Source organism: Megascapheus bottae, chromosome 14, assembly GCF_031878675.1.
Source record: "Megascapheus bottae isolate mThoBot1 chromosome 14, mThoBot2.hap1, whole genome shotgun sequence".
Taxonomy (NCBI): domain Eukaryota; kingdom Metazoa; phylum Chordata; class Mammalia; order Rodentia; family Geomyidae; genus Megascapheus; species Megascapheus bottae.
In genome coordinates this window covers 10,534,293-10,559,865 of record NC_143522.1, presented here as the reverse complement: position 1 = coordinate 10,559,865, position 25,573 = coordinate 10,534,293, and the positions used below count along the sequence as shown (strand labels likewise).

The window sequence follows — 25,573 nt, the reverse complement described above, 5'->3', positions numbered from 1 at the left end:
CTGGAGGAACATGGGAAATGATTCTCTCTCTGAAATTCCATATGTTCATACATAACACTCAAATATTCAATTTGCCTACCGTTTCACCCTGTTCTCCGGGAGCTCAGAGCTCATTCAGCCCTCAGAGGTGAACACAAAAGGGGTTTTAAATGAGCTTCACCTCCCCCTCTGGAGTACAACAGTCACTCACCTGTTTCCGGATGTCTTCTTTTGTCGTTTTCCTGATTGGTTGGCTAGGTAGGTGCACAGGGCTCTGTGCCTGGGACTCCTCAGTCACTCCATACACTGACTAGAAGAAGCAAGATGAATCATTGTCTCCATCCGTGGGAGAGGCAGTTCAATCCCCTGAACCCCTTATCTGATGCTTGCAATCCCCTCTATGACATCCAGACAAAAGTGACCAGCCTCTGCTTGAATTTCACCAGCAGCAGGAACTCTGCCTTATGAGGCATCTTAGTCTATCTCTTGGTTACAACTGCTAGGAAATTCTTTTACTGAACCAAGATAGTGGTGTGTGTGTGCGTGTGTGTGTGTGTGTGTGTGTGTGTGTGTGTGTGTGTGTGTGTGTGTGTTTTTAAGACCATCTGCAAAGAATCACTTGGGGGTAATTGCTAAAGATACTCATTGCTGAGCCCCAGGCCAGCTTACTGAGTCAGAGTATTTGTTGGTAGACTTTAGTCAACTACTCCAGGAAAAAAAGAGAGTTCAAGAATAACTGTTAAAGATGCTGTAGGAAAAGTTTCCTCTAGGTATTCTAGGCCCCATTTGGTATGAAATTGAGATCCCAATTGTTCAGTCTTTCCCTGTTAAAGTTCAACCATCTTCTAGCCTCAGTTTTTCTACAAGTCTACAGTTAGACTTCGGAAGCCATTGCTATTGTTATAATCAGGAGAGAATTAAAAGCCCTTGAAGAACGTGCGGTGTATGTGGCTGAAGTCTATGCAATCATGAAGGTCTCAGAAGACTTTACACAGCTATGGAATATTAGAACTAGGGCCCACTAAAGGTTTAATGAAGACACTTAAGACAGATAATTTGAAGTATAATGCTCTAGTCATTGATATCTTAGTGACAAGCAAAAGAAAGGAGTTGATTCAAGGACACACACACACACACACACACACACACACACCAGTGTCCCCTGGCTCACTGTCCTTACTCCTCACGTGTACATGTGTATGCAAGTCATCTAAAAGCTCTGAAATCTGGACTCTAAAACCCAAGACTTTTTGAACATTGACCTGATGCTACAAGTGGAAAAGTCTACATTTGATCTTATAAGGAGATATTTTGGTCAAAACATAGGTTCACTAAAATATTGCAAATAAAATGATCTTCAGACAATTTGTATAAGGTATCTAGGACATACAAATAGATTTTGTTTTCAGGCTTGGGTCTGTGAATAAAATTATTTGGAATTCTCCCCTCCCCACTCTGCATTTATTTCAAGATCCAAGACATTTCTGATTTCAAGCAAGAAAGAGAGATATAATTGATCATTGTAGATAATATGGACATTTTGGAGACATGTATCTAAGCTTTTGAAATTAGTATTATGGAGTACAGACAAATTTTCCTAAAATATGGTCCTTGATGCGAAGGCGATGGAGGTACGGATGGGGGCAGTCTGAGCACGGTACCCATGGTGTATGTGGCCACATGTTCTATCCAGTGAGGTGAAACACAATGATTGTGGGGTCATTTACTATTGGGCAAGATGGCGATGTGAGTTTGGAATACGTAGCTCTATTAAAAGCCTTTCATTTACTTCTGCATACCACGCTTGCTGTCACTGTAGGGCTTTCCTTTTTTCTTTTTAAAGTTTTCTTTCCTCACTGTCTTCCCCTTCAGAGCCAACTTCTATTTACACTTTATCTCATCGACATAGTCTGACTTAGCTGTACTTTTCAATCTATAACCTGTCAGACTGTGAACTCTGGGTCCTGCCACTGAACCCGGCCACACTCACAATGTTTAGTACACACCAGCCATTCAATAAACACTTTTGAGAACTTGTGAATACAATGATTTAGGAAGATAAAATATGGCAGAATTCTGCTGGAGGCATGGCTCAAGAGGCAGAATACTCCCATAGCAAGCAGGAGTCTCTGAATTCAAACCCCAATTACTGCCAAATATGTAGCAATAATGATAATAACAAACAGCCATGGCATATTTGCAAGCAGTAAATTACTGCCTAAAGAGAAAATTATTGGCACGGAAAGGTTACTTCACCCCCCAAAACTTTAGGTAACTAGCGAACCTTTTTAACCTTCTGCGGATTCTTCAAACGTCGGCATTTTCTAATGTCCATTTCTGTTGTGTTCACACAGCCTGGCTGAGAATAACAAATCATATAAATTACAAGGTGAAAATTACCCTCCCAATTGAGTCTAAGTAACACCATCAGGACCAGTCTTTATCTTTCTCATAACAGATAATGTACGGTACTATTCATTTTCTATAATGTGAATTCTTCTATGGAGTTCTCAGAGGCAATGTGAAAGTGGACCTTGTGAGAGGATTGTTATATAGAAGGATCATGTGCAGTTCCTTTTATTTGTTTCCTTTTTGGCCACTCCTGGGGCTTGAACTCATGGCCTAGGCACTGTCCTTGAGCTTTCTCAAGGCTAGCTTTCTATCACTTGAGCACAATACCACATCTGGCTATTTCTGTGTATGTGATACGAGGAATCGAACCCAGGGATTTGTGCATGCTAGGCAGGTACTCGACTACTGAGCCACACTCCCAGCCCAAGTGTATAGTTTCTAAGAGTAAACTTATTTCAAGTGAAAAGATTTTTAGCTACAGACTTTGTATTTCACTCAGCTGAACATCTAAAATGATAACCAGTGCCATGGAGGGAGCTACTTCCTTAGTTTTGGTTTTGATTGGTTTCCTAGGAAGGTTAACGTCATTTGTTCATTTTTTGTTCCATTTCAGGAAGGGGGTAATGAATGTCTTGTTATCATAACACAAAATTAGAAATATAGTCAGTCACAATTTCTACATTTTATATCTGTATTTGCAGTTTTTCTACTTGCTAAAAATCTATTGGTGACCTCCAGGTCACAGAAACTTAAAAATTTGTGTATGGACAAACTTGTTTGCAGGCTGCAAACAAGACTGACTTGCCCTGGGGAAGGGGGGGATTGTCATTTGGTTAAGTAGGCTGAAACACTGCTTTCTTGTCAGCCGTCTACTCGGGGTTTAGTTAGTGCATTCTGTCAGTTTGGTTTTTTTTGTTGTTGGTGGTGTTTTTGCTTTCTACAATGGACCCCCAGAGAGTGCTAAGAAGCTTCTAGTTCTCCCAAGTGCAAGAAAGCAAAGAGATTCTGTAGGAAAAGGTGTGTGTGTGTGTGTGTGTGTGTGTGTGTGTGTGTGCGCGCGCATTATGCTTCAGTCAAGCATGACTTATAGCCAGGCTGGATATGTGTTTAATGCCAATGAATCAACGTTATATATAATTAAATAGGCTGCCCTTGCATAGACACACATCCAACCAAAGTATATATTGATTGCTTGGTAAAATGCTCTGCACTGAGGGTCATAGGAACCCAGAATGGTATTTCTTTTAGGGGCAATGCTTCAGTGATCACTGATGCAGTCTTCACAAAGACATTATACAACACCAACTATCATCGATGAGAAGAACTAACTGTGTACAAGGGAGACTATGATAAGATTTAGAGTTGAACAATGGTGCAAATGGAAATCACTGATTCGGGAAATACAAACTTGGAGGTGGGGGTCCAAAGTTCTCCTGCTACAACCTCTCATTTCCAAGTCCACAGTCACATGGGTAGAAGATTTGAAAGGTGGACCTGACATCTGTTTCAGAAAATCTGTTGAGATTAATTACATAGATGGAAAAACCAGTTTCACAAAGCTTAGACATTATCCTAAGTATGAGATGCTGGATCACGCAAGACAATGTTTTCTTTGAAGAATAAACAAACTGGAAAAGATTAGACTCTAGAGAATCAAGCCGAGTTTTCTCACCACAGGTCTATGAACATCCCAAAAGGCCCGTTCTTGACTGTCCAAAATTTTCCTTTCTGTCTTATCTTTTTTTCGATCAATCCTGAAAGAGTAAAGAAAAGAAGCAAAACTTGTTTGTTTTTTCTTTTGCCCTTTGCCTCAATTCTCTGCTCCTGTTCCTGAGAGCTAAGTTGTACCTAAGACTGTTGAAACCTCAGAAACTCCATATATAGTCATCTAACTTATGTTAGATGAGATGACAGATTGCCACATACATGCAATGATGGGGTAGGACTAAGCCTCATGATATATTAAGGTCTGCATTACTAAGAACTAAATTAGCTATAAACATGATCTCCCATCAAGGGGCTCTACTACACATACAAACTTATCAGGAAGAATGTAATAACCAGCTTGTCAGGGTTCTATCTCAAATTTAAAAGTTTGTTTTACATTCAGGGCAGTGGAAATGTCTTTAAAATGCTGCAATTTGATGGTGTGTGTGTGTATGTGTGTGTATGCATGCACGCATGTGTCAGTATTTGGGCTAGAACTCTGGGTTATTGTTCTCACTTGGCTTTTTTCTTCAAGGCTGGCACTCTACCACTTGACTCTCACTTCCACTTCTGACTTTTTGCTGGTTAGTTGAAGATAAGTATCTCTCAGATTTTTCTGCCCTAGGGATATCTTTCAACCATAACTTCAGATCTTAGACTCCTGAATAGGCTAGGATTACATGCATGAGCCACCTGGTTTGCAATTATGTTTTAAAAGTCATTTAAGCAGGGTGCACTAACCCTAGCTATTCAGGATGCCAAGATCAGGATGCCTTGGCAGGAAAGTCCATAAGATTCTTACCATTAATGAACTACCCAAAAACCAGAAGTTGAGCTATGGATTAAGTGGTAGAGCACCTAAGTGGCAGAGAAAAAGCTAAGGGACAGAACCCAGGCAGGAAGTCAAGCCTCAGTACTGGCACATGTATACATGTACTCACACACGCACACACAGACACATACAAACAGGGTCACTTAAACTCTGGCTCCTAAAGGCAGAATAATGCCACTAGCATGTGACAAAACTTGGAAAGCCCACGTCACCTGCCTCAGTTGGAGGAGACACAAATTGCCACTAGGAAATTATGGATGGACAAAGATATTTTCTCTATGTTCTGATCAGCAGCTCTGATAAGAGGTGCTTTTTTTTCCTCTCATAAGGCATTACTTCATATTATCTAAGTAAAAAGTAACTAGAATTAATTGCCATGTAACTTCTCTTTCTTGGCTCTCTTGGGAGCACTTTAGTTTACTGGACAAAAATAAACCCATAATCGCTCTGCGGTATTTGTCACAATTACTGTGTAGTTAAGTGGCCCACAATTAGTATGTAATCACAGTTAATCAAAAGAGTTAGTGGAGAAACACTGTATATTCAGGAAGTGATATTTTCCTCCTCATTTTGCAACATATAAAACACTGTTGATTCCTGAGGAAAAATTTGTGTTACTTTTGGCTTCCCGGTGGCTTCTGAGTCCACAGGAACCATAGTTCCTCAGCCCATGTAGATCCCATCTTCCTTCCCTTTTACTTTCCCATATGAACCTGCTCCATCTCCACTTGTGTTGCACTGCTCTGAGTCCTTGGTGCTGCCTGCATCTGGGCACACCAGACAACCTCATGCTGTTTCCAACTATGACTACAGCCAATCCATTCTCACCCACCAGGCTGAGGTGCTCCAGGAAATGAACTGTGTCACCCACAGAAGATGAATCACTCCTGGGAGACCCCGCAGGGGCTGTTCACATGTGAGTGGTACCCCCCAAAAAACAAAAAATCAAAAGTGCTTGCATTCTGCCAGCTTAGCTTCCCTGTCCCACTTTTCCTTTCAAGGCTCTAGCTAAGCCAGACATTATCAGTAGCAAGAATAAGGGATTTCCTGACCTCAGCGATTTCCAGGCTGAGAACTGAATGGATCTAGTTGACAACCATGTTTATGCATTTCAGGATACTTAATCCCCGTGCCACATGTTTCCTTAGAGAATAATTTCCATAATGCATCCAGGAGGACAAGAATTCCTTCAAACTTTCTCCCCCTTTCACCTCTTATTCTTTGGGGAAGAAAGATGACTCAACGTGTTGGTCCACTTGGAAGAAGAAATTGGGGAAGGATCATAGGGTCCTCCAGGCTCCTTACCCAGGTCAGCCTGTCCTCAGGACATCTGTCACCTGACAGAGGACAGCTCCTTCCTGGTGGAAGAGGCCTATAGATGCCAATCTCTGCCTTGGGAGTGTAATTCAGATGTGTGGCTACATACCCAAAGTCATGACCTGTGTTCCAGCTTTAAATTAAGAGATTTCAAATTTCTGACTTCTCTGCCTTATTTTTCTATAGTGAAGGAGAGAAAGAGAGGAAGAGAGAGAGGAAGAGAGAGAGAGAGAGAGAGAGAGAGAGAGAGAGAGAGAGAGAGAGAGAGAGGGGGGGGGGGGCATTTGTCCTCCCTAAAGCTCAGCATGTTTACCCAGGAAAACAAAAATCCCCAGTCTCATGGGAAAACCTGGTGGTATATTTTCCAGTCTCTTAAGCACAGAAGAGTAATTGGAACTTTCTTAGGCAACTAGATCTACTTTCTAGCAAGTAGAGTTTCACATCTGGAAGAGGCGCCTTTGCCACTGAAGCAGTGCATTTAGAATCATTATGGAGTGAGCTCGGTTCCAAAGGGAAATGTATCCATTCTGACCCTCTTTTAACTCCCAGCTCTCAGGCCTTGTGCTCCTGGCCTAGCAGCTGCAAAACACTGTCTACAATCCCAGCCTCACACCATCTCACTTACTTTACTTGAGCTTCTGCTTGCATAAAGATGAATTCCCATTTCCTTGCAAAGGCCCTCTGGAGTCTTGCTAGATTTTCCTAGGGGGAAATGGAAACCAATACCAAGACATGAATCAATGTCAGTTAACACATAACCACTGTTGCTGATTACAAGGCAGCCGTCTCTTCTGGCTGTTCCCAACAAATAGCAGGTTTCCACATTGGAACCACTAGACACAAAGTTTGATTTTGTGTCAGGACTCTTCTGCAGACTTGGATTGGTAATGCTCACATATACATCCATTAGGTATGAAGCCTATGGCTCACTTGATTCTTCTCTTCTTGTGTGTTTTATAAGAACAAAAGTATAACCCACAAAAGTACAGTGCCTGTAGCTGGGACTTTTTGAGAGCATTAGAGAAGGGGAGAGAAGAGACTGTTAGATTCTGAGCAATATATAGCATCTGTCAATGAAGATGCCTAAATGAGGACGTCTTGAATAACAGGGTGGTGGATGGGTGAGAGTGCAGAAGGGCTCAATAAGACCAAAATACTGTATATGCATGTGTGAAATATCAGGTAAAACTTCTGTGAGCAATGACATATACTAGAAACAAGTGAACAATAGGAATGTAAAACTGGTCCTGTCAGGGTAGAGGTACTGGTGGAAAGAGAGGAGATGAAGGAGGAGGAAATAGTCCAAATACCTTAAATATATATGTGGAAATAGAATGTAGGAAGCTACTTGAGATTGATTTAGGAAGGGGATAGGAGGAAGAACAACAGAGGGCCAATTATATGTTCAGTTAGAGTCCATTATATGTGTATATGGACATATCAAAATGTAAATCCCTTGTACAAATAATTGATGCTAATAAAAATGAGGGGAAAACCCAAAGAATATAACTCACACTGCACTTCTTATAAAGGCTACTGAAAGTAATAGCTTGTAGATATTGGGGAAGGAATAGTAGGGTCTTTGCAACCTTTTTGGCCATCTCCAAGAGCAATGCCAAGGTCAAGTCTCTCAAGAGCACATCTTCCAGATGGAGCTAGAAGGTTGCAGGGAAGGAGAACCAGGACTTGACAAAGAAAGGAAAGCAGGGAGTCAGGACTCGAAAGGGGAACAAGAGGACTGTCTGTCTATGTTTGGAACATTCATGAAAGGAAAACCTCCAAACAGAAAGAAGAATCATGCAGGATAGCTTTCCGAGGAAAAGGGGAAGTGTTTTCTGTAAGTCTGCAGACTTACTGGTAAAATGTTGGGACACTGAGGAGGGGCTCTTGACAGGTCTCCTAATGATCTTCCTAATTCTGATCAATGCAAGGCTGGGGTCCATGCTATACTATGTATTTTCATAGAACTCATGCCATCGCGAATTGATTAGCCTCATTAGGAGATTGTTACTATAAAAGGAGCTTCAACTGCAGAACACTACACATAGCTCACAACTAGAACCAAGGCTGGGTGAGTAAGTACTTCTAACACCTGACCCCTTGACTCTTGCCCTGCTCATAAGAAGCCAGGCTGTGAACAGGTAGATATCAATCAATTGGGGAGTAGTAATACAAAACATGATACAGTCATCCCACAGAATACTTATTAGGCAGTCATTAAAAATGATAAAGCAGACTAGTGCTACAAACATAAAAAGATCCCCCAGATACATTGGTGTTTGGAAAACAAAGAGCACAATAATGTTTATTTGTAAAGAAAACAAATGTATATGGAGTTAGGGGAGAGAATTGGATTTTCTCCTATGTTTTGTTTGAATTTTTGTTTTCTACCAAGAGAATATGACACTAGAAAAATTTAATTAAATTACCACATTTTAAACAACTTAACAACAAAGCATTATTGAAATTTCAAATCATTTTATGCAATATTTTAATATGAAAATCCACCACTTGTCCGCCTTCCTTAATTCCTTCCTTCCTTCCTTCCTTCCTTCCTCTCATCCCTCCCAACCTACCCCTATCCTCACTTTTCTTAATTTTTAGGATTTGTATCATTTTTGCCACTTTACTGTTTATATACAATGTATATTGATCTGTGTCATACCTTTAATATCTTCATTCCCCTTTGGCCCACCACTGCCTTATTTGCCCTGTTCTCTAGTACATATAATGAATTCTCCTCTCCTCTCATCTTTTCTCTCTCCCTTCTTTCTCTTTCCTTTTTCCTTTTATCTCTTTTACTTTCCTTTTAATGTATTTATATATTTTTTATTTTTTATTGTTGGGATAATATATAAAGTGGTTACAGTTACATTTGTCAGGTAGTAGGTGCATTACTTCTCACATATTGATACCCCTTCTTGTGTTTTTGTCCGTCCGTCCCTTTCTTTCTTTCTTTCCTTCCTTCCTTCCTTCCTTCCTTCCTTCCTTCCTTCCTTCCTTTCTTTCTTTCTTTCTTTCTTTCTTTCTTTCTTTCTTTCTTTCTTTCTTTCTTTCTTTCTTTCTTTCTTTCTTTCTTTGTACTCCCACCCATATCTGCTGGCCTTTCGCAAGTCCTCCACTAGAGGGGTAAGGGAGATAGAAGTAGACACTACGCAGATTTTAACCAATTTCCCTCATTTTCTGTGGTCCATATAAAGTTCAGCTTGGGAGAAAGATTTTACAATCAGGTCTTAAACATATGTTTTAAATGATCTGTGAATCTTCACAAATATGTTCTTTGGTTCTGGGCTCTGCCCAATGAGAACAGATATAAGTGAAGAAGACATCATTTATTTATTTATTTATTTATTTAGCCAGTCCTGGGCTTAAGCTCAGGGCTTGAGCCCTGTCCTTGGGATTTCTCAAGGCTAGAGCTCTACCACTTGAGCCTCAGTACCACTTCCAGCTTTTTTCTATGCATATGTGGTACCCAGGAATCAAAACCAGGTCTTCGTGCATGCTAGGCAAGCACTCAACCACTAGGCTAAATTCCCAGCACCAGAAGACCTAATTTTTTTTTTTTTGCAGAGTTATAGCTTATGAAGCAAGATGGAAGATGGAGGTAAGAAATTGGGGAAAAGAGATATCATTTGGGACATACATCCTATCTTATTTTCTGTATTGAATTTTGTCTTCCTCATATTCTATCTTTACTGTCAAGTCCAGAGTGGGTATAAAGATGTAATTAAAATGAGGAAATTAGAGAGTTTGCATTTTAGAATAGTAGTGTGAATTTTTTTAAATTATTTTATTTCTTTCTGTCTTTTTTTTTTTTTTTCCAGTCGTGGACTTGAGCTCAGGGCCTGAGCACTGTCCTTGGACTTTCTCAAGGCTAGAGCTCTACCACTTGAGCCTCAGCACCATTTCTGGCTTTTTTCTATGTATGTGGTACCAAGGAATCGAACCCGGGTCTTCGTGCATGGTAGGCAAGCACTCTACCACTAGGCCAAACTCCCGGCCCTTTTTTTTTTTTTTTTTTTTTTTGCCGGCCCTGGAGCTTGAACTCAGGGCCTGAGCATTGTCCTTGGGCTTTTTCTTCAAGGTTAGCGCTCTGCCACTTGAGCCACAATACCATTTCTGGCTTTTTCTATGTATATGGTACCAAGAAATCGAACCCAGGTCTTCATGCATACTAGGCAAGCACTCTACCACTAGACTTAGTTGTATGAATTTTAACACATGAATATATACACATAACTATGACCACAAGATGGATACAGAATAGCTCTATCACTTGCAATTTGTAGGGTATCTCTGTATGGTCATATAAACTATATCCATAACCACAATCATTGATCAGCTTTTTTCTCATGATATCTTTGTACTTATGAGAATTTTGTGTAACTGGATGGCTGGCTAAGGACTGGATTCTTACACTCAACAACATGATGTCTTCAATACTTATCGTGTGTGTGTGTGTGTGTGTGTGTGTGTGAAGTAACTTTTTTTTTTTTCACCAGTGCTGGGGCTTGAAAACTCCAGGCCTGGGCAATGTCTTTGGACATTTTTTTTTTATTAAAGAATTTATTAACATTGATTTTTACATCATATTTCAAATGTCATGTTTAACAAACAAGTATTCAAGAAGGGAATCTATATATAATCACTGGCACTTAGATTTTAGAAAATAATTAAAATTAAGCTGAGGGTTTGTATGTCATGAGTACATATTAATGTATGTAATAAAACATTAAGGTTAACACTCTACCACTTGAGCCACAGTGGCACTTTCCAGCCTTTTCTGTGAGTGTGGTACCGAGGAATTGAACCCAGGGCTTTGTGCATGCTAGGTGAGCTCTCTACCACTAGGTCACACTCATGGCTCTCACTCTTTTTTTTTTTTTTAAATTTTTACTGCAAAATAGCATTCCATTGTGTGGCTATTCCATGGCTAGTTTAATCATTTACCTGTCAAAAAACATTTGGGTCATTTTTAGCTTTTGTTGAACATATATAAAGCTTGCTTGTGTGTGTGTGTATTATATATTTATATATAAATGCATGAGCCTATTGCTTTTTTTTGCATGAAAGTATGTTCTGATTTCTCTACTTGGTTACATGTGATAAATGTATGTTGAAATTTACAAGAAAATGCCAAACTATTTTCCAAAGTGCCTGAATCATTTTGCCTCCCTCCTCTCCCCACCAGCAATACAGGAGATTTCCAGTTGCTCCATGTACATATTATTTAGAATTACTTAAAAAGATTTTTTTATAGCCACCCTCGATATGTACGGAAAATCTTTCCATATATTTACTTATCATCTTTTTTGTTTTATTTGGTAAAATATCTGTTCAGGTTCTTTGTCTATGTTTTTCTTTTGAGACAAGACCCTCCTATGTATCCCAGGGTGGCCTTAAACCCACAATTCTTTTGCCTCGGCCTTCTAAGGGCTGAGATTTCAGGTTTGTGCTCCAAGCCTGACTTCCTTTGTATACGTTTATGTTGAGTTGTTGATTTTTTATTGTTGAGTTTTGAGAGTTAATTATGTAAAGATTAAATTGTATTGTGATGCAGAGAGGAGCTGAAGACAAAGGAGAGGAAACAGAAGAGACTTCCCCTCCTCTGTCTGAAAAGGACTAAGAGAGACAAAAGGGGAAAGTACAATTTCCAGTAATACTGCAGCTATGGTTGCTCTTCTCCAAGACCAAGTCTTGAAAATAAATACACTTACAGCTTCATAATCTGCCAGTTCCAGCCTTGCTTTATTCTGCATTGTCCTCTTACAGAGATAGATGGCTGAGGGAAGAAGAGAAATTACAACTGTGTAAAGCCATTCAGTGCAGTGGAATCATAAACCCAACATCCATCCATCCATCCATCCATCCCTCCATCCCTTCCTTTTCATTCATCCAGTAGCTTTTCCTAGTGTGCTAAGTTCTATCCAGGGAGAACACATTTTCTCAGTAGAAGTCATGACATCCGACCTTCAGGGATCTCTCTGTAAGTCTGGATCAGATGAGAACCCACCCTGTCTACCAAACCTGGTAACTTCTCATCTCCCTCCTCACTCTGCTATACCCCAAATACCCACCCCCAGTGTGATTATTTCTGACTGTGACTATGTTATCCCTGGGCCCTAAAACCCCACACGGAATCCTCAGAAGAAAGATTAGGGCCAGTACTTTCTGTACTTTCCCTACTTGTCCTGTCATGCTCTTCTCCATCCTCACACGGACACTGCAAGGCCACCAAACTTCTGGTATATTCTTCTGATTATGGTATATTCTTCTGATTATGGTATATTCTTCTGATTATGTGTCTTTTATACAGAAGGACACTCTCTTTTCTCTTCTTTCCCTGTGCCCATCTAGTAAGGTGACACTAACTTCTGAAGATCCAGGTCTATGTGCAGGATGGCCTCCATGCACCTTGAACCACACAGCTTTGTTCCCTGTACTGTGTTTCTGGGCACTAAAGCCCTGTCCTCAGGTGAGATTAAAGGCTCTCTAAGGACAGAGGCTATGTCCTCTGTTTTACTGTCACTCTGAATGTGGGCCTGTCCTACTAGGCCTGTCCTACTATTGGAGAATAGCAATAGAGAGAAAATATAATGTAAGGCTGGCTCTTGGTCAGGTCGAGGAAGGGTTCTTAGCCTTTGACCACTGGGACATTTTTCCCTTAAACCCAACCTTTATCACCTCCTTGCTCAATCTGCTTCTTTTGTGTCTTCCTTGTAGACTGTCAAAGGGAATGATCCAGGAAAGAGAGATTGCTGGTAAATGGTGTGAATGATCAACATAAGGACAAGGCCAGAAAGAACCAGAGGAGTTGTACTGCAGCTTAAGGATGCTGAGAGATCTCTGGGCACCTCCTTGCTGGACTCACCAGCTGCCTCCCTTGCTCAGCAGAAATTCCTGATGACAGTCTAGGATTCTTTGGAATCTTGTAGCCTGCAGCCTGCTGTTGCGCTTCCATGTTTGGCAGGTTTGATGTAGCTAATGCATGTTCCACTTAGGATGTTCTCAATGTACATTGGGTTGGCTAGGATACAAGCCCATCATAACTGGGTGAAATGAATGTGAATAGAGAGTTGTTTTTTATGAGGAATCCATTGGACCCGTTGGAACACGCAGGCGGTTGCTGGGAATCAGGGTGACAGTAGTGACTCCTTATGCCAACTCATTGTGGGTCTTTCACAATTTCCAAGATTTGCCAAATATCCACTTAACACAGCACCGAATGATTCTGAACCAGAGGCTCAGAATGGGACCCACTCCCACATCACCAGAGGCCAGAGGAGTACCCACACACAGAAGAGCAGGTAGCCTGAAGGCTCCAACCCTCACACAAGCTCAGTCCCAACTCAGACACTAACAAACAAACCTTCTGCCTTCCCTCTCAGAACTGCACACAGTGGCTGCTCCCCCTCCAGTGCATGAGCCAAAGCTGTGTCTTTTAGACAGGCTCCCTGGACCCCATCAGCCATCTACCTTTCCATGACTCCACCTTGCAGTCACCAGTTTCTGGTTCTCATCCATCTCCATGGTACCTGGGTGGCTAGAGAGCCTCAGTCCACACTAGGGTCATGGGTAAGACTGCCATGTCAGTGGAAGGAACCCATACAAAGGGGCAGGTAGCACTGCTGTGATCTTGAGACACATTATATAGATGATCAGGAAAGATCAGGAGCTGTGTGGATCTACCACCTCTGGGGAATGTTTGTTGACCTCTTCTAATAAATAACCAGGATAATTGGTAAGCAATTACTTAGAAGCATTTTTGTGTCTGGCATGTGCTATGCACTGGAGTATATAAGAATGTACAAGGTGACCAGCCTGGCCTTCTTTGGGCTTCCAGTCAACTGGGAACTTAGAGAAATGGGATTGAGAGAGGATGGGGTATGTTTGGGCCTTCACTATAGGACTAATATTATGTCTTCCTAGAATTGACACAAGGAAATATGAACCTGCTTTCTATTTCCCTAATCCAAGGAAATATCTGTACACTCATTTCGGGTCTGCTTTTCTTTCCCCCTCTGTTCCTCCCATCAAACATACCAATGAGGTCTTTGTTTTAATAAGTATATGAGAATTGAAGGATCCAGGAAAATAGTTCCTTGATCCAGCCATCCCTGAAACTCTGTCTATAGAAGAAGTGATCCAAAGTCCCTGTCGCAACTGTTGTCCTGTGATCCCAGGCATCCAGGCTCCCCTGAATGAATTTTGTTTTCCCTTGCCCTTTTCTCTTTCAAGAACTGCATCTTTCAGTGCATTCCACCTTTAAGTGCTTGGGGCTGGGAGTTTCTTACAATGTTAAGAATATTCCAGAAGCCAGGAGCGGTGGCTCAGCCTGTAATCCTAGCTGCTCAGGAAGCTGAGATCTGAGGATCAAGTTTCAAAGCCAGCCGGGGCACAAAAGAACCTGAGACTCTTCTTTCCAATTAACATCTAGAGAATGGGAAGTGGGGCTTGGCTCCACTGAGCTGAAGAGCTCAGGGACAGTACCTAGGCAGAGTTCAAGCTCCAGGACCCACCAAAAATATATATATATAATATATTATTATACAATATATTAATATATAAAATATATCTATATATAAAATATATAGATATAGACATATAGATTTTTTTTTTCAGAGCACTAAGCAGGGTGAAGACCCTTCCTCCTGTGTGACTGTCCCCCAGACTTTGAGACTTATCTTCTACACTTGCAGAAGGAAAAAGGTGGTGTGGGCTAAAGCTCTGATTCTCACCATAGTCAGTGTTTTCAGGTTCCCAACAATTTGAAGGCCAGAAATAAGGAGCCTGTGAAAAAGTGAAAAAGCACAAGATGTTAGGATCCAGAGGCATTCCCTCTCCCCCTCCCCTCTTCCCAGCAAGACCCCATCCCAGGACAGCCTCTCTCCCCATCTCTGGTGTTAGACTCCAAACCCAACTCTCTCCTGTTCTCACAGGCAGTTGAGACCAGTCAACATTTTCACCTGGTGTCGAGAAATGATATTCAAGGCAAGCAAAATTTTAAAAAAATGAGATTTAATTTACAGGGCAAGCATTACTTATCCTGAAATAAAGTCTGACTAGATCTCAGGCTTGGCATGGATTCCTGGGACACAGCTAGATTCTTTCCTCCCCACCCCCAGCTATTTGAAGAAATCCATTCTCAACCTGTTTTAGTTTAAACTTTTTGTTTGCTTGTTTAAACCCAATCCATTATCCTACCCTCAGTTTCCTCTGGGGCAGAGTCTGGAAAAATATGAGGGCAGGTTAGGTAGCAAACAGCCTTAGTTCCAACCTGATATAATAGGAAGGTGGAGACTGGTGCCATTATGCCCTCCCACCCTTATCTCATGGGTGCCTCCTAGGGTTAAGTTTCTAAGTGCCACGTTCATTCTCTGAGCACCTCAGTTTTCTCATCTATATGAAGTTAATTCTCCACAACAGGTGAGGGAATATGTGCAAAATGTCTGCTACGGCCTGAATGTGGTCCCCCTATTTCTAACACCCCAAATTTATATGCTGAAATCTTAAATCTCCAAAGTACTTATATTAGGAGATGGAGCCTGTGAGCGGTGATTAGATGGAACCCTTACAGATGGGATTAATTCCCTTATAAAATAGGCCTGGAAGACATCCCTTTTCCAACCACTCTAAGGACACAGCTAGAAGACACCACACAACAGAGAGAGAGAGAGAGAGAGAGAGAGAGAGAGAGAGAGAGAGAGAGAGAGAGAGAGAGAGAGAGAGAGAGAGAGAGAGCGAGCACCTTCACCAAATACTAAATCTTCCAGTCCCTTGATTTTGGCCTTCCCTGCTTCTAGCACTGTGAGAAATGAATTTCTGGTATTTATAAACACCATAGTTTATGGCATTTAGTGAAAATATTCCCAAAGAGTCTAGCAAGGGGCCCCTCAAATAGTAGGCTTCCACGAAGGTCCTCTGCTACTAGTTAAGTGGGCCAGCCCAACAGGCCAGAACCAAGTGTCCTTGTGTTTCTCAGTGCTGGTGGGGATGAATGTTTCCCTGTTAGGTTATTCTAGGTGCTTCTCAGCTGTGATAAAATGATGGACAGTGGAAAAGGATTCCTCAGGGAGAGGAGCCAGCAGGCCTACCTGGAAACGATAAAAGGTGCCATCGTCCTTCATGGTGAGAACGTGGTCGGAGATGGGAAAGATGTAGCCTTGGGCAGCTATAAGGCTTCCCAGGTGTATTGCTTCAACTGCAGAGACAAAAAGAGGTACACAGAAGATTATTCACATATCTGGGAGAGCTGAAGAGCAACTAGAAGTCAGGGGCTCACCAGTCCCCAGGTGACTGGCCTTTAGTGGAAGATACGGAAGGGGAGAGGAGATGGTGGGGGAGGCCGTCTTGTATTTGAGGCTCCTCTGACAATATTTAGCCCCCCCTCATTCCTCCAGGCATTCCAGAAGCAAGCTGGATCCAGCTTTGTGGTTAGGAGGGTGGGCTTTGGCATAGATAAACTAGAGGATAATGAGGTAAGATATTTCACATAAAGTACTCAGTCATGTCTGGTGCAGGGCAAACACTCAATAAGCACTGGCAGTTTGGATTCATGGATCTCGTTTTATCATGTTGGATTGTCCTCGGTCATGAGTGTGCAGTCTCACTATCCAGAGAGACTTCGGACTTGCGTTGTACCCCTGATGTGACAGTGGCCCTTAGCAAGCAGGGCAAAACTTTACTTTCTCAAAAAACTGAAGAAAGGACAATGTGAGTGGTGACACAGAGCGACCAATCCGACAGAACTGTGACTTCTCCACAGTCAGCTTGTTGCTTTGTTTCTGGCCAGAAGCACATTCTCACTGGTCATTAAGGACTTATATTTATCCTGAACAGAGAGAAAAGACAAAAGTCTACAATGTGTGCTTCTGCCATACATTGTTTTAGACATGGAAATGGACCTGGTCTCTCTAGCAATGAGTAATTTTGGGAGCTTTTACTTTTTGAAAATGTTCTACTTTGGCTTTACTTGTAAACTTGTCAAGTGGTTGAAATAGAATCCTGAGAACCACTATTCTCCTTTCAAAAGACATGTGCTGGGGCCGGGAGTTTGGCCTAGTGGTTAAAGTGCTTGCCTAGCATGCATGAAGACCCGGGTTCGATTCCTCGGTACCACATACATAGAAAAAAAAAGCTGGAAGTGGTGCTGAGGCTCAAGTGGTAGAGCTCTAGCCTTGAGAAAGTCCAAGGACAGTGCTCAGGCCCTGAGCTCAAGCCCAGGACTGGCAAAAAAAAAAAAAAAAAAAAAAGACGTGTGCTCTCCAAGAGTGGACAACATCAGAATGAATTGAGTTTTATTTTATCTTTTACTTTTTTTTCTATATATTTGTCCCTTAGTATTCTTGTAGGACTGAAGCCTCATAGATGTCAAAAGTTACAAATCCTCATGACCTTAAACAAAATAGTGCACTATTTGCATATAAGCTATGCACATCTTCTTGTCAATGTCAAATCACGTACACACTACTTACAATACTTGATACAATGGAGGTGCTATAGGCCAATAGTTGTTATAGTGTGTTACTGAGGGAATAATGATAAGACAAAAGTCTACATATGGCCCTGACAATGAATATTTTTCTCCTGCATATTTTCAGTTCAAGGTTGGTTGAATCCAAAGATACAGCTCTGCAAATATGGAAGGTCAACCATATGCCATGGGCCAAAGAGTGCCTTGAGTGGTACATACACCTTGAATTTAAGCACTTGGGAGGATGAGGCAATAGGATGATGAGTTGAAGGCCAGCCTGGGATGCATAGAGAGACTTTGTCTCAGAAAAAAAAGGAGAACAGGAAGGAGGGATGGAGGAAGGGAGGGAGGAATGAAGCAATGAAAGGAGGAGGGAAGGAGGGAGATTGGATATGCTTGACTTTCCAGCACTTTAATTTGCCTCATCTGTGCCCTGCATTCTCTGCTGGTGAATTGAGCATGACTTCTCCTTAGCCACTTCTCAGAAGCCCTAAGTGGTTTGCATGCCTTGATATCCTCCTAAGGGCATTAGAGTAGGATAGACCATTATAGATATGATGGTCTCCATTCTGAAGCTTTTACAAAAGCTTCTCATGCCAGGACCAAAGTATTCTCATCTATAACTAGCTAACCTAGGGCCTTCTTTTCCTCTTCTTCATCCTTCTTATCCTCCTCTTCCTCCTTCTCCTCCTATCAGAAATATAATTGTTCTTTTAGATGTGTGAAAAATAAACTCACAGTCCTAGAAGCCCACTACCTAACTTAAGTATTCTAAGCAAAGGAACACTGGTTTCAAATAAATGGGACTAAACTGGTCCATGCTCATGCAGACTGGATGTCACAGTGGGCTACCACCAGTCCAAAATGCATAAGGAAAACACACAGCCCAGTAGGTTTAGGTTCTGACCCTTAGATGGATTGGGGTTTTTCTTTGTGGTAGGAACTTGACTATAGTTAAGACTACATCAAGGATAGGGTTGTTTCTCTGATTGACCTGCTTTCTAGAATCTTAGATTTCTGGCAAGAATGCTTAATTGAACTATAAATTTGATGTCCAATAGTCAAGAGCAGGTTAGCAACATCACTGAAAACACAACTGAAGGTCAGATGTCTAGGGAAGACTCGGGAAAAAAAACCCTCAAATAACATGGTGGATGGGGGCCACTTAATCGGAAGCAAATATTCTAATCACTTCCAATAGCCATGAAGAAGCCCAAAGCAGATCCATATGAGTGGGTCAATATAAATGTGACCTTCAGCAAGCCGAAGAAGAGCTTTATAAATTCAGAATAGCATTCACGAATAGCACATGGATAATAATTAGCCTTACTTATCTACCATTTTCATTTTTCCCCCCTAGTTATACTGTGAAAACAAATTTTTCTGTTTACTTTCTGGTGGGAGGACAGATTTGTGAAGTGACTTACTAGTCAGAGTTTTGTTATTGTTTTCTTAGTAGAGTTTGTCTAATTGAAATGCACAATCAGAGCTGAGGGGGAAAACACCCTCCATCATTCCTTCACTTCTTGCAGAAGCAGAAAACAGAAGGAGTCTTTGCAAATAATTAAACATCTTAATTGTGGATCAGGCAATCTAATTTTAAGAGCTGGCTCTAGAAGGCTGCTCAGCGACAGGCTACAACTTATCTTTAATTGCCTGCCGCTAACGAGAATTCATCTCATTTCCCATGCTTTTGTATTGAGCTCTTTGGCATTCTAAATAGTTGCTCATTTCCTCAAAGGGTGATTTAAATATGGAGATAGATATTCAGGGGGAGAAAATAAATTAATTTTGTTTTGTAAATAGGGTGATGCCGCCTCTTGGAGTCTACATGGGAATACCGCTTTTCAAGATGGAAGCACTAGTTTTCTTAAACCAGCTTGGTTTAAGAGCTGGCAATACTACAGGGGGAAGGGGAGAAGAAGGTGAAGGGGGAGGAGAAGTGAGGGCAGGGTCAAGGGTCAATTACCTGGGTCCTCAATGGAGAGGTTCTTCATAAGCCACTGTACAACATCAGTACCTGCAATGATAAAAGTTTCTACTGAAGACCTTGTAGGAGCTTAACCCTGGGGCAGAAGAAATGAGCTTGCCTAAGAGAACCCTATTTCTTATCAGCATGCTGCCTAAGAAATGGGATATAGTGAGAGTTTTCCATTGCAATCAATCCTTTCCATCCATTGGCAATTTCCATCACTACTACTATATCATTTCCCCTACAAACTCATTTTGATGACTCAGGTTAGAGCTACATTTCTAGGGGGCAGCTCTAGGGCACTTGCTTGGAATACAGATTTCAATGAATTCTGCAACATAGGCCAGGTGAAGTTCTATATTATTATTATTATTATTAATCCTCATCATTATTTTATCATTGCATTCTTCAGCTTCCTGCCTTTACTGACAAGGTTCTTGCAAGACTGTCTTTCTTCTGGCTTGGACCTATTCTGAATCAATGTACCTCTGAATCTGTGTCAGATACTTCTTATGTCCTGGAAAACCTCCTTTCTCTACTCCTGAGCCTAAGTGTGATTGCAGTTCCTGGCTCCTTTGTAGTTGGGTATGAGCTGGGTTCTGCCAATGGGGTGTGAGCAGAAATGACCTAAGGCGGCCTCCACAGAAACTCCAAAGTGGCTTTCCACATCTCCACCCATCTTTGCCTTCCCCATCTTTGGATAGAGAGGACGCTGGAGATCTGAGGAGTTGACCAGAGCCACAATAGGGAAGAAGCCATGGCTCCACCATCAAAATAAATGCCTATTTGAGGCTTTATCTTGACCAAAAGTGAAAATTTGTGGTGATAATCCCCTGAAATTTGAGGGTTATCTGTTGAGAGGTATAGGACAACCTTAATTAATAGCTAGACAAGTTGCTATTTGTCTCATCCAAACACTTGAATAGGAGGTTCAAAAGAACCCCAGTACCTTGGAATTCCCAAGATTCCAGCAGTAAAAGCAAGCCTGTTCCCATTCTCTCTTCACTGAAGGTTCTATTTCTTTTTTGGCCTTGGCTTTGTCTTTTGATAATAGAAAAGCAGACCCAAACACTGTGGGAGAGCAGCCCTTCAGATACTTGGACAGACCTTCCATAAACCACTGACATCCTTGCCCCAGGCACAGAGGGTCTGCCCACTCCACTACCTCCTTGTATGACATGGTATGGCCTGGAGTTCCTTACCATTTTCGCCATGATTCTCTGAATGCCATCCCTTTTGTTTGTTTCCTTTTGTAAACATGATACTTGGAACCCATGTTCTAGCAGTAAGTATTGTTCACGCAGGAGGTGAAACACCTGATTTCTTGGAAGGTTTCTGAATATTTGGTGAAGTTCACCTCCCAGCAATGCAGAACACTGAAAGTGGCTGTCACCTCAAGTGGAGTGTTTGATGGAGAACAGCCTCACAGGGATGGCACTCCCAGATTTCTTCATCCTGATGTATATGTTAGGCCTTAGTGGGAGGGCCTGAAGGTTCTGCTCCCTGCTCTCCTGGATTGGGTTCTTAGATGGATGACTAGAGACCATCAGAGAATTTTAAGCAACAGTGCCCTTTCCCTAGAAGTCAACTTTCTTGGAAATCTAACCAGTGGCCAAGGAACCAGTGAAGGCTGGAGGGCCTACACATTTTATTTCTGTCAGGTCGTGTGTGTGTGTGTGTGTGTGTGTGTGTGTGTGTGTGTGTGTCACTGTCCTGCCCAGTGGTGCTGCTCACATTCCATCCCATTCTTCCTGCACTCACCCACAAGTTCAGTCTTCACTGACAATGATGTTTCTTCACATCTCACCCTCAAAAACAAGATTTCTAAGTTTCTTCTTGTCCTTGCTCCCAGATGGCGTCTATCAGCTAAACTTTGGGTCAAAAAAGACTCCAATTTCTTCTTCATATTCTTTGAGAAAGAGAGGCTCTGTGTGTGTGTGTGTGTGTGTGTGTGTGTGTGTGTGTGTGTGTGTGTGTTCATTTCCTCCAAATTACACTAGCTCAACATTTGTCCTAGGAAATGTCAAACAATGCAGAAATCAAACAGGAATTATAATCCCACATTGGGGATGGGAACGGGGTGGGGGAGGATAACCTGTTTTGTTTTGTTTTGTTATTTTCCTCAAAAGAAAAATAGTTCTTTTCTGTGGGTTGCCTGGAAACTGTGAGATTTCCAGCCTCACTCCAGCCCTCCCCAGGGCCAGAGGATTATCTTTCTGCTGAGCTTGCTCAACCATTATTTATCACCTGCCAAGATTGATTACTCACCCTGGGACCATGACAGCCCTTCCTTTCCCCTGTTAATTACTGTCATCATTAATATCCATGTCACTAATTAGTATTCATTCACACTGAAATCCTTCCGCTCCCCCACCCCAGCCAAAGCACCATTGTCTGGGGTTCTGCCCCCTTTTGGCTTGTGGGGCTCAGTCTGTGGCCTAATTGTTCTCCCTAGGCTACCAACCCCAGGGAACGAAAAAGCACATTAAGCACTTTTCTTGTAAAAAGGGAAACTCACAAAGCCGCCTTCTTGCACTGAGCTGGATTTCTGGAGCCTGGTGCAGCCGTCGACCATCATGGTGTCATCTGGGGACTAGTACGAGTGTGCCCAGGGCTAGGTGAGAGCTGACATGCTGTTACTGGCTGTCCTGGGCCCTCACACTCAATCTGCTATGGCGTCACCCTACCACTGCCCCTCACACACTGTGGGCACCGTTAACACCCACAATGAACTGTTCTTGCTGTCATGGGTGTGAGATTTCAGGTCTCCTTGGGTTGCCTCCAGCACAAGGCAGGAAGTAGAACACTGCACAGGACAAGTGAAGCAGGGAAATCTGACAAATATCATGTCCTTACAGAGACCTCCAGTGACTACACAGTAGAAGCAGGCAAGAGGGCTCCAAAGAATGGCTTTCATTTTTGTCCTGCCCTCAGTTCCCGCCCTCTCCGCCATCATTCTTTCCTTCTACAAAGAATCTGAAGCAGATTTGTTTTTCTAGTCCATCTAAAAACCACTGTTGAGGTGGCATCATACCTTAGTACAGCTGCCTTGTTGGAAATTTAGATGAGATATGCTATAACAACCTCACCAGCACAGGGGAGCCACCTTTGATCGCCATAGAGCCCCAAACACTTTATCTGAAAGTTGCTCATCTCTTAACATGTATTCCAGGATTATCCATGCAATGCATCTGAGCAACCCTTCACTGCATGTGGGCTTTACCAGTGCATTTGAGTATGTTGAGTACGTTGACATTGATGAGTAAGCCTGGTGCTGGTGGCTCACAGCTCTAATGCTAACTAATCAGGAGGCTAAAGTTTGAGGATCACAGTTTGAAGCCAGCCTGGACAAGGAAAGTCCATGATATTCATATCTCCAGTTGACCACCGAAAAGCCAGAAATGGAGTTGTGGCCCATGATAGAGTTCCAGTGTTGAATGTAAAAGATCAGGGACAGAGTTCAGGCCCTGGACTTACATAGCACTGATATATACATGCACAAAAATGATAGGTGAAGACTTGGCTGTGACTCATGGTATATGCCTTCTAAACTGCAAAGCCCTGGGAAGGTTCTACACCCCCACCCTACCCAGTCTCTATTTCTTTATGTCAACTTGGGGGGTATGCCATCTTACAGGAGAAAAGAAGATTGTGTATACAAATCCCTCTTCATAACACTTGGCTCATAATTTTCCTGAGACAGCCTGATTACTCACAGGCTACATGCCTGCTCTGTGCCTTAAGTTCCTCATAAGGAAAGAAAACAGTCCTAATAGCACCTGTCAACATGGTTATGAAGGTTAAAGGAACTTCCATATGTGCAAAGTTAGTGCAATGTCTGACACCATAAGAAGCATTAGCTACTAGTAGGGTTGTTGTCTCATTGACCTTGTATTGGAGTCAAGCATCTAATCAAATCATCTGCACAGCCAAGAGAAACAACAGCAACATGAAACCCTTACATGATTCACCTGCCTTTTCATCTTAGGCCTGAAGGAATGTCTTTTGATGCGGATGGTCAGCTTATTGGACAGGAGGCAAAGGAAAGAGCTACAGCAGGTACATTTCAGGAGTCTAGTAAGGCTTATGGAAGGCTTGGGACCCGTGCCTGGCAATTTTTCCTGACTCTTCTCCTTTAGACATATGCTTCCCCAAAGTGAGAGCAGAAAGCAAGACGATGGAACCTGCATAGTTCTGATTCTGGATGCTCTGGTCCCTGGCCCATGCCTTCATCCTCATCTCCTTCCCATCTCCTCTTCTGGTCTGTGGGTCAGCTTTCCATCATCCCATCCCTCCAGACATATTCTTCCCCTCACTCCTAACTTGAACCTCTACTCTACTCCTATATATCTTTTACCCCCAAACATCCTCTGAACAGCTTCCAGTGCTCTCTGGCCTGGCCAAGGTCCTCTGGGTTCTACTTGCAGAGCAGGTGTCTTTCCTTTGGGAGCACTCATCTTAGTTTGTAATTCCATAGCTACCCAGTGATCACATGTGTCTGCCCTCTCCAGGTTCCTTTACTGAAGCTATGTCACCAGACCCCAAGTGGGGTGGCTCTCACAGCTTTGGTGTCTGGATACCTGATGCCAAGGTGTCAGGAGAGCTGTAGGGAAGATGGTGAACTTGCAATGGTCTCCTGCAAGAATATCCCCAGTCTCCCGATCAGCACTCTGATTCCTGCCTTCCTTAAGGTGGTGTTTCTGACGTCCATGCATCTCTTTGGTCCTGTTTCCCTTCCCTTTTCCTCCTCGTTTTTTCCTCCTCCTCCTCCCCCCTCTTCCTCCTCTTCCTTCATTCTTTCTTTTTGGTAATCTATTTTTTTTTTTTGCTTGTAATCCTAGCTACTTAGCAGGCTGAGATCAGAGGATAGTGGTTCAAAGCCAGCCAGGGAAGGAAAGTCTATGAGACTCTTATTTCCAATTAACCACTAAAAAGCTGCAAGTGGAGCCGTGGCTTGAGTGGTAGAATACTAGCCCCAAACAAAAAGCTCAGGGACAGAATCCAGGCACTGAGTCAACCTGCCCCCCCCCCCCCCCCACCAAAGTTAGGTAGCAAATTCAAACAATGAACATTGCTTTTCCTTAGTAAACAGTGAAAGTAGATAACAGAGGTCCAGGTCAGAAAGGAACTGTTAAGTCCTCGAGGCTGGAAGACAATGGCCTTCCCTCCTCTCCAGCCTGCCTCTGCACTGGGCTCATTCCACTCTTACAGGTAAACATTGACTCAGATTGGCTTTGACCCAATGTGGAATTTCTCCTTCTTCACAGGGAAGTCCCCATGTCACTCAGACCTGCATCCAACAGGATGCCAGTCACGATTCATGGTCTTAAAAGAGGGCTTGCCAGGACTACTTTCTTAGAGGTCTGGTTTCCAGGAGCTTGTGACACCTGCTCCCCTCAGCCACCCAGTGCTCACACAGCAGGAAAGACAATGGGCTGAGGGGAAGCCCTGGGCAGGCACTCCCCTCCCTGGCTTCCCCCCCACCCCGCCCCAACCAGGCACTTCTACTCCCCATTCCCTGCAATTTAAAGCTTCCTGGTGCATTATGAAAAATAATAGGGGCAGCAGACCCCGTGAGGTTATTACCGACTCATAAATCAAGCAGGAGGCACTGAGGGCTGTGCTGAGGTGCCTGAGATGGGCTCCCCCAGGTTTGTTATCTCATCCGAGCCCCCACAATTGATTCATAACCTCATAACCCTCCCGCGCATGAATCCCAAGTCTTATATCTAATTGTCAGCAGCTGAGAACATGATTTGCAAGAGGATGCGGACAGTGGCAGACGTGGGGGTGGAGGAGAGATTAGTTTTGTCAATCAAAAGCATCCAGGACCAGGCAGCCAGCACCCGGGATTTAGCACAACAATCAGCTTATTAAAGGGAAGGCTGGGTATGGCTACATTGATTAGGTGTCGGTGCAGGGGGAAAATGGAGGCTTGTGG

The 25,573-nt window shown here is 42.6% G+C and overlaps 1 protein-coding gene across 4 annotated transcripts in view; it reads right to left on the bottom strand.

Annotated features, from left to right (window-relative positions):
- The window catches only part of Rgs6 (regulator of G protein signaling 6), a 430,841-nt gene that overhangs the window by 69,493 nt on the left and 335,775 nt on the right, over positions 1–25,573 (bottom strand). For all 4 annotated transcript variants that reach the window (XM_090344405.1, XM_090344408.1, XM_090344407.1 and 1 more), the window contains exons 4-11: positions 19,630–19,680; positions 16,282–16,388; positions 14,926–14,977; positions 11,905–11,969; positions 6,813–6,889; positions 4,004–4,085; positions 2,264–2,338; positions 191–289 (exon numbers count right to left, since the gene is read on the bottom strand). In XM_090344405.1, the coding sequence (XP_090200531.1) occupies positions 191–289; positions 2,264–2,338; positions 4,004–4,085; positions 6,813–6,889; positions 11,905–11,969; positions 14,926–14,977; positions 16,282–16,388; positions 19,630–19,680 (608 nt within the window). The remainder of the gene's footprint in view (positions 1–190; positions 290–2,263; positions 2,339–4,003; positions 4,086–6,812; positions 6,890–11,904; positions 11,970–14,925; positions 14,978–16,281; positions 16,389–19,629; positions 19,681–25,573) is intronic.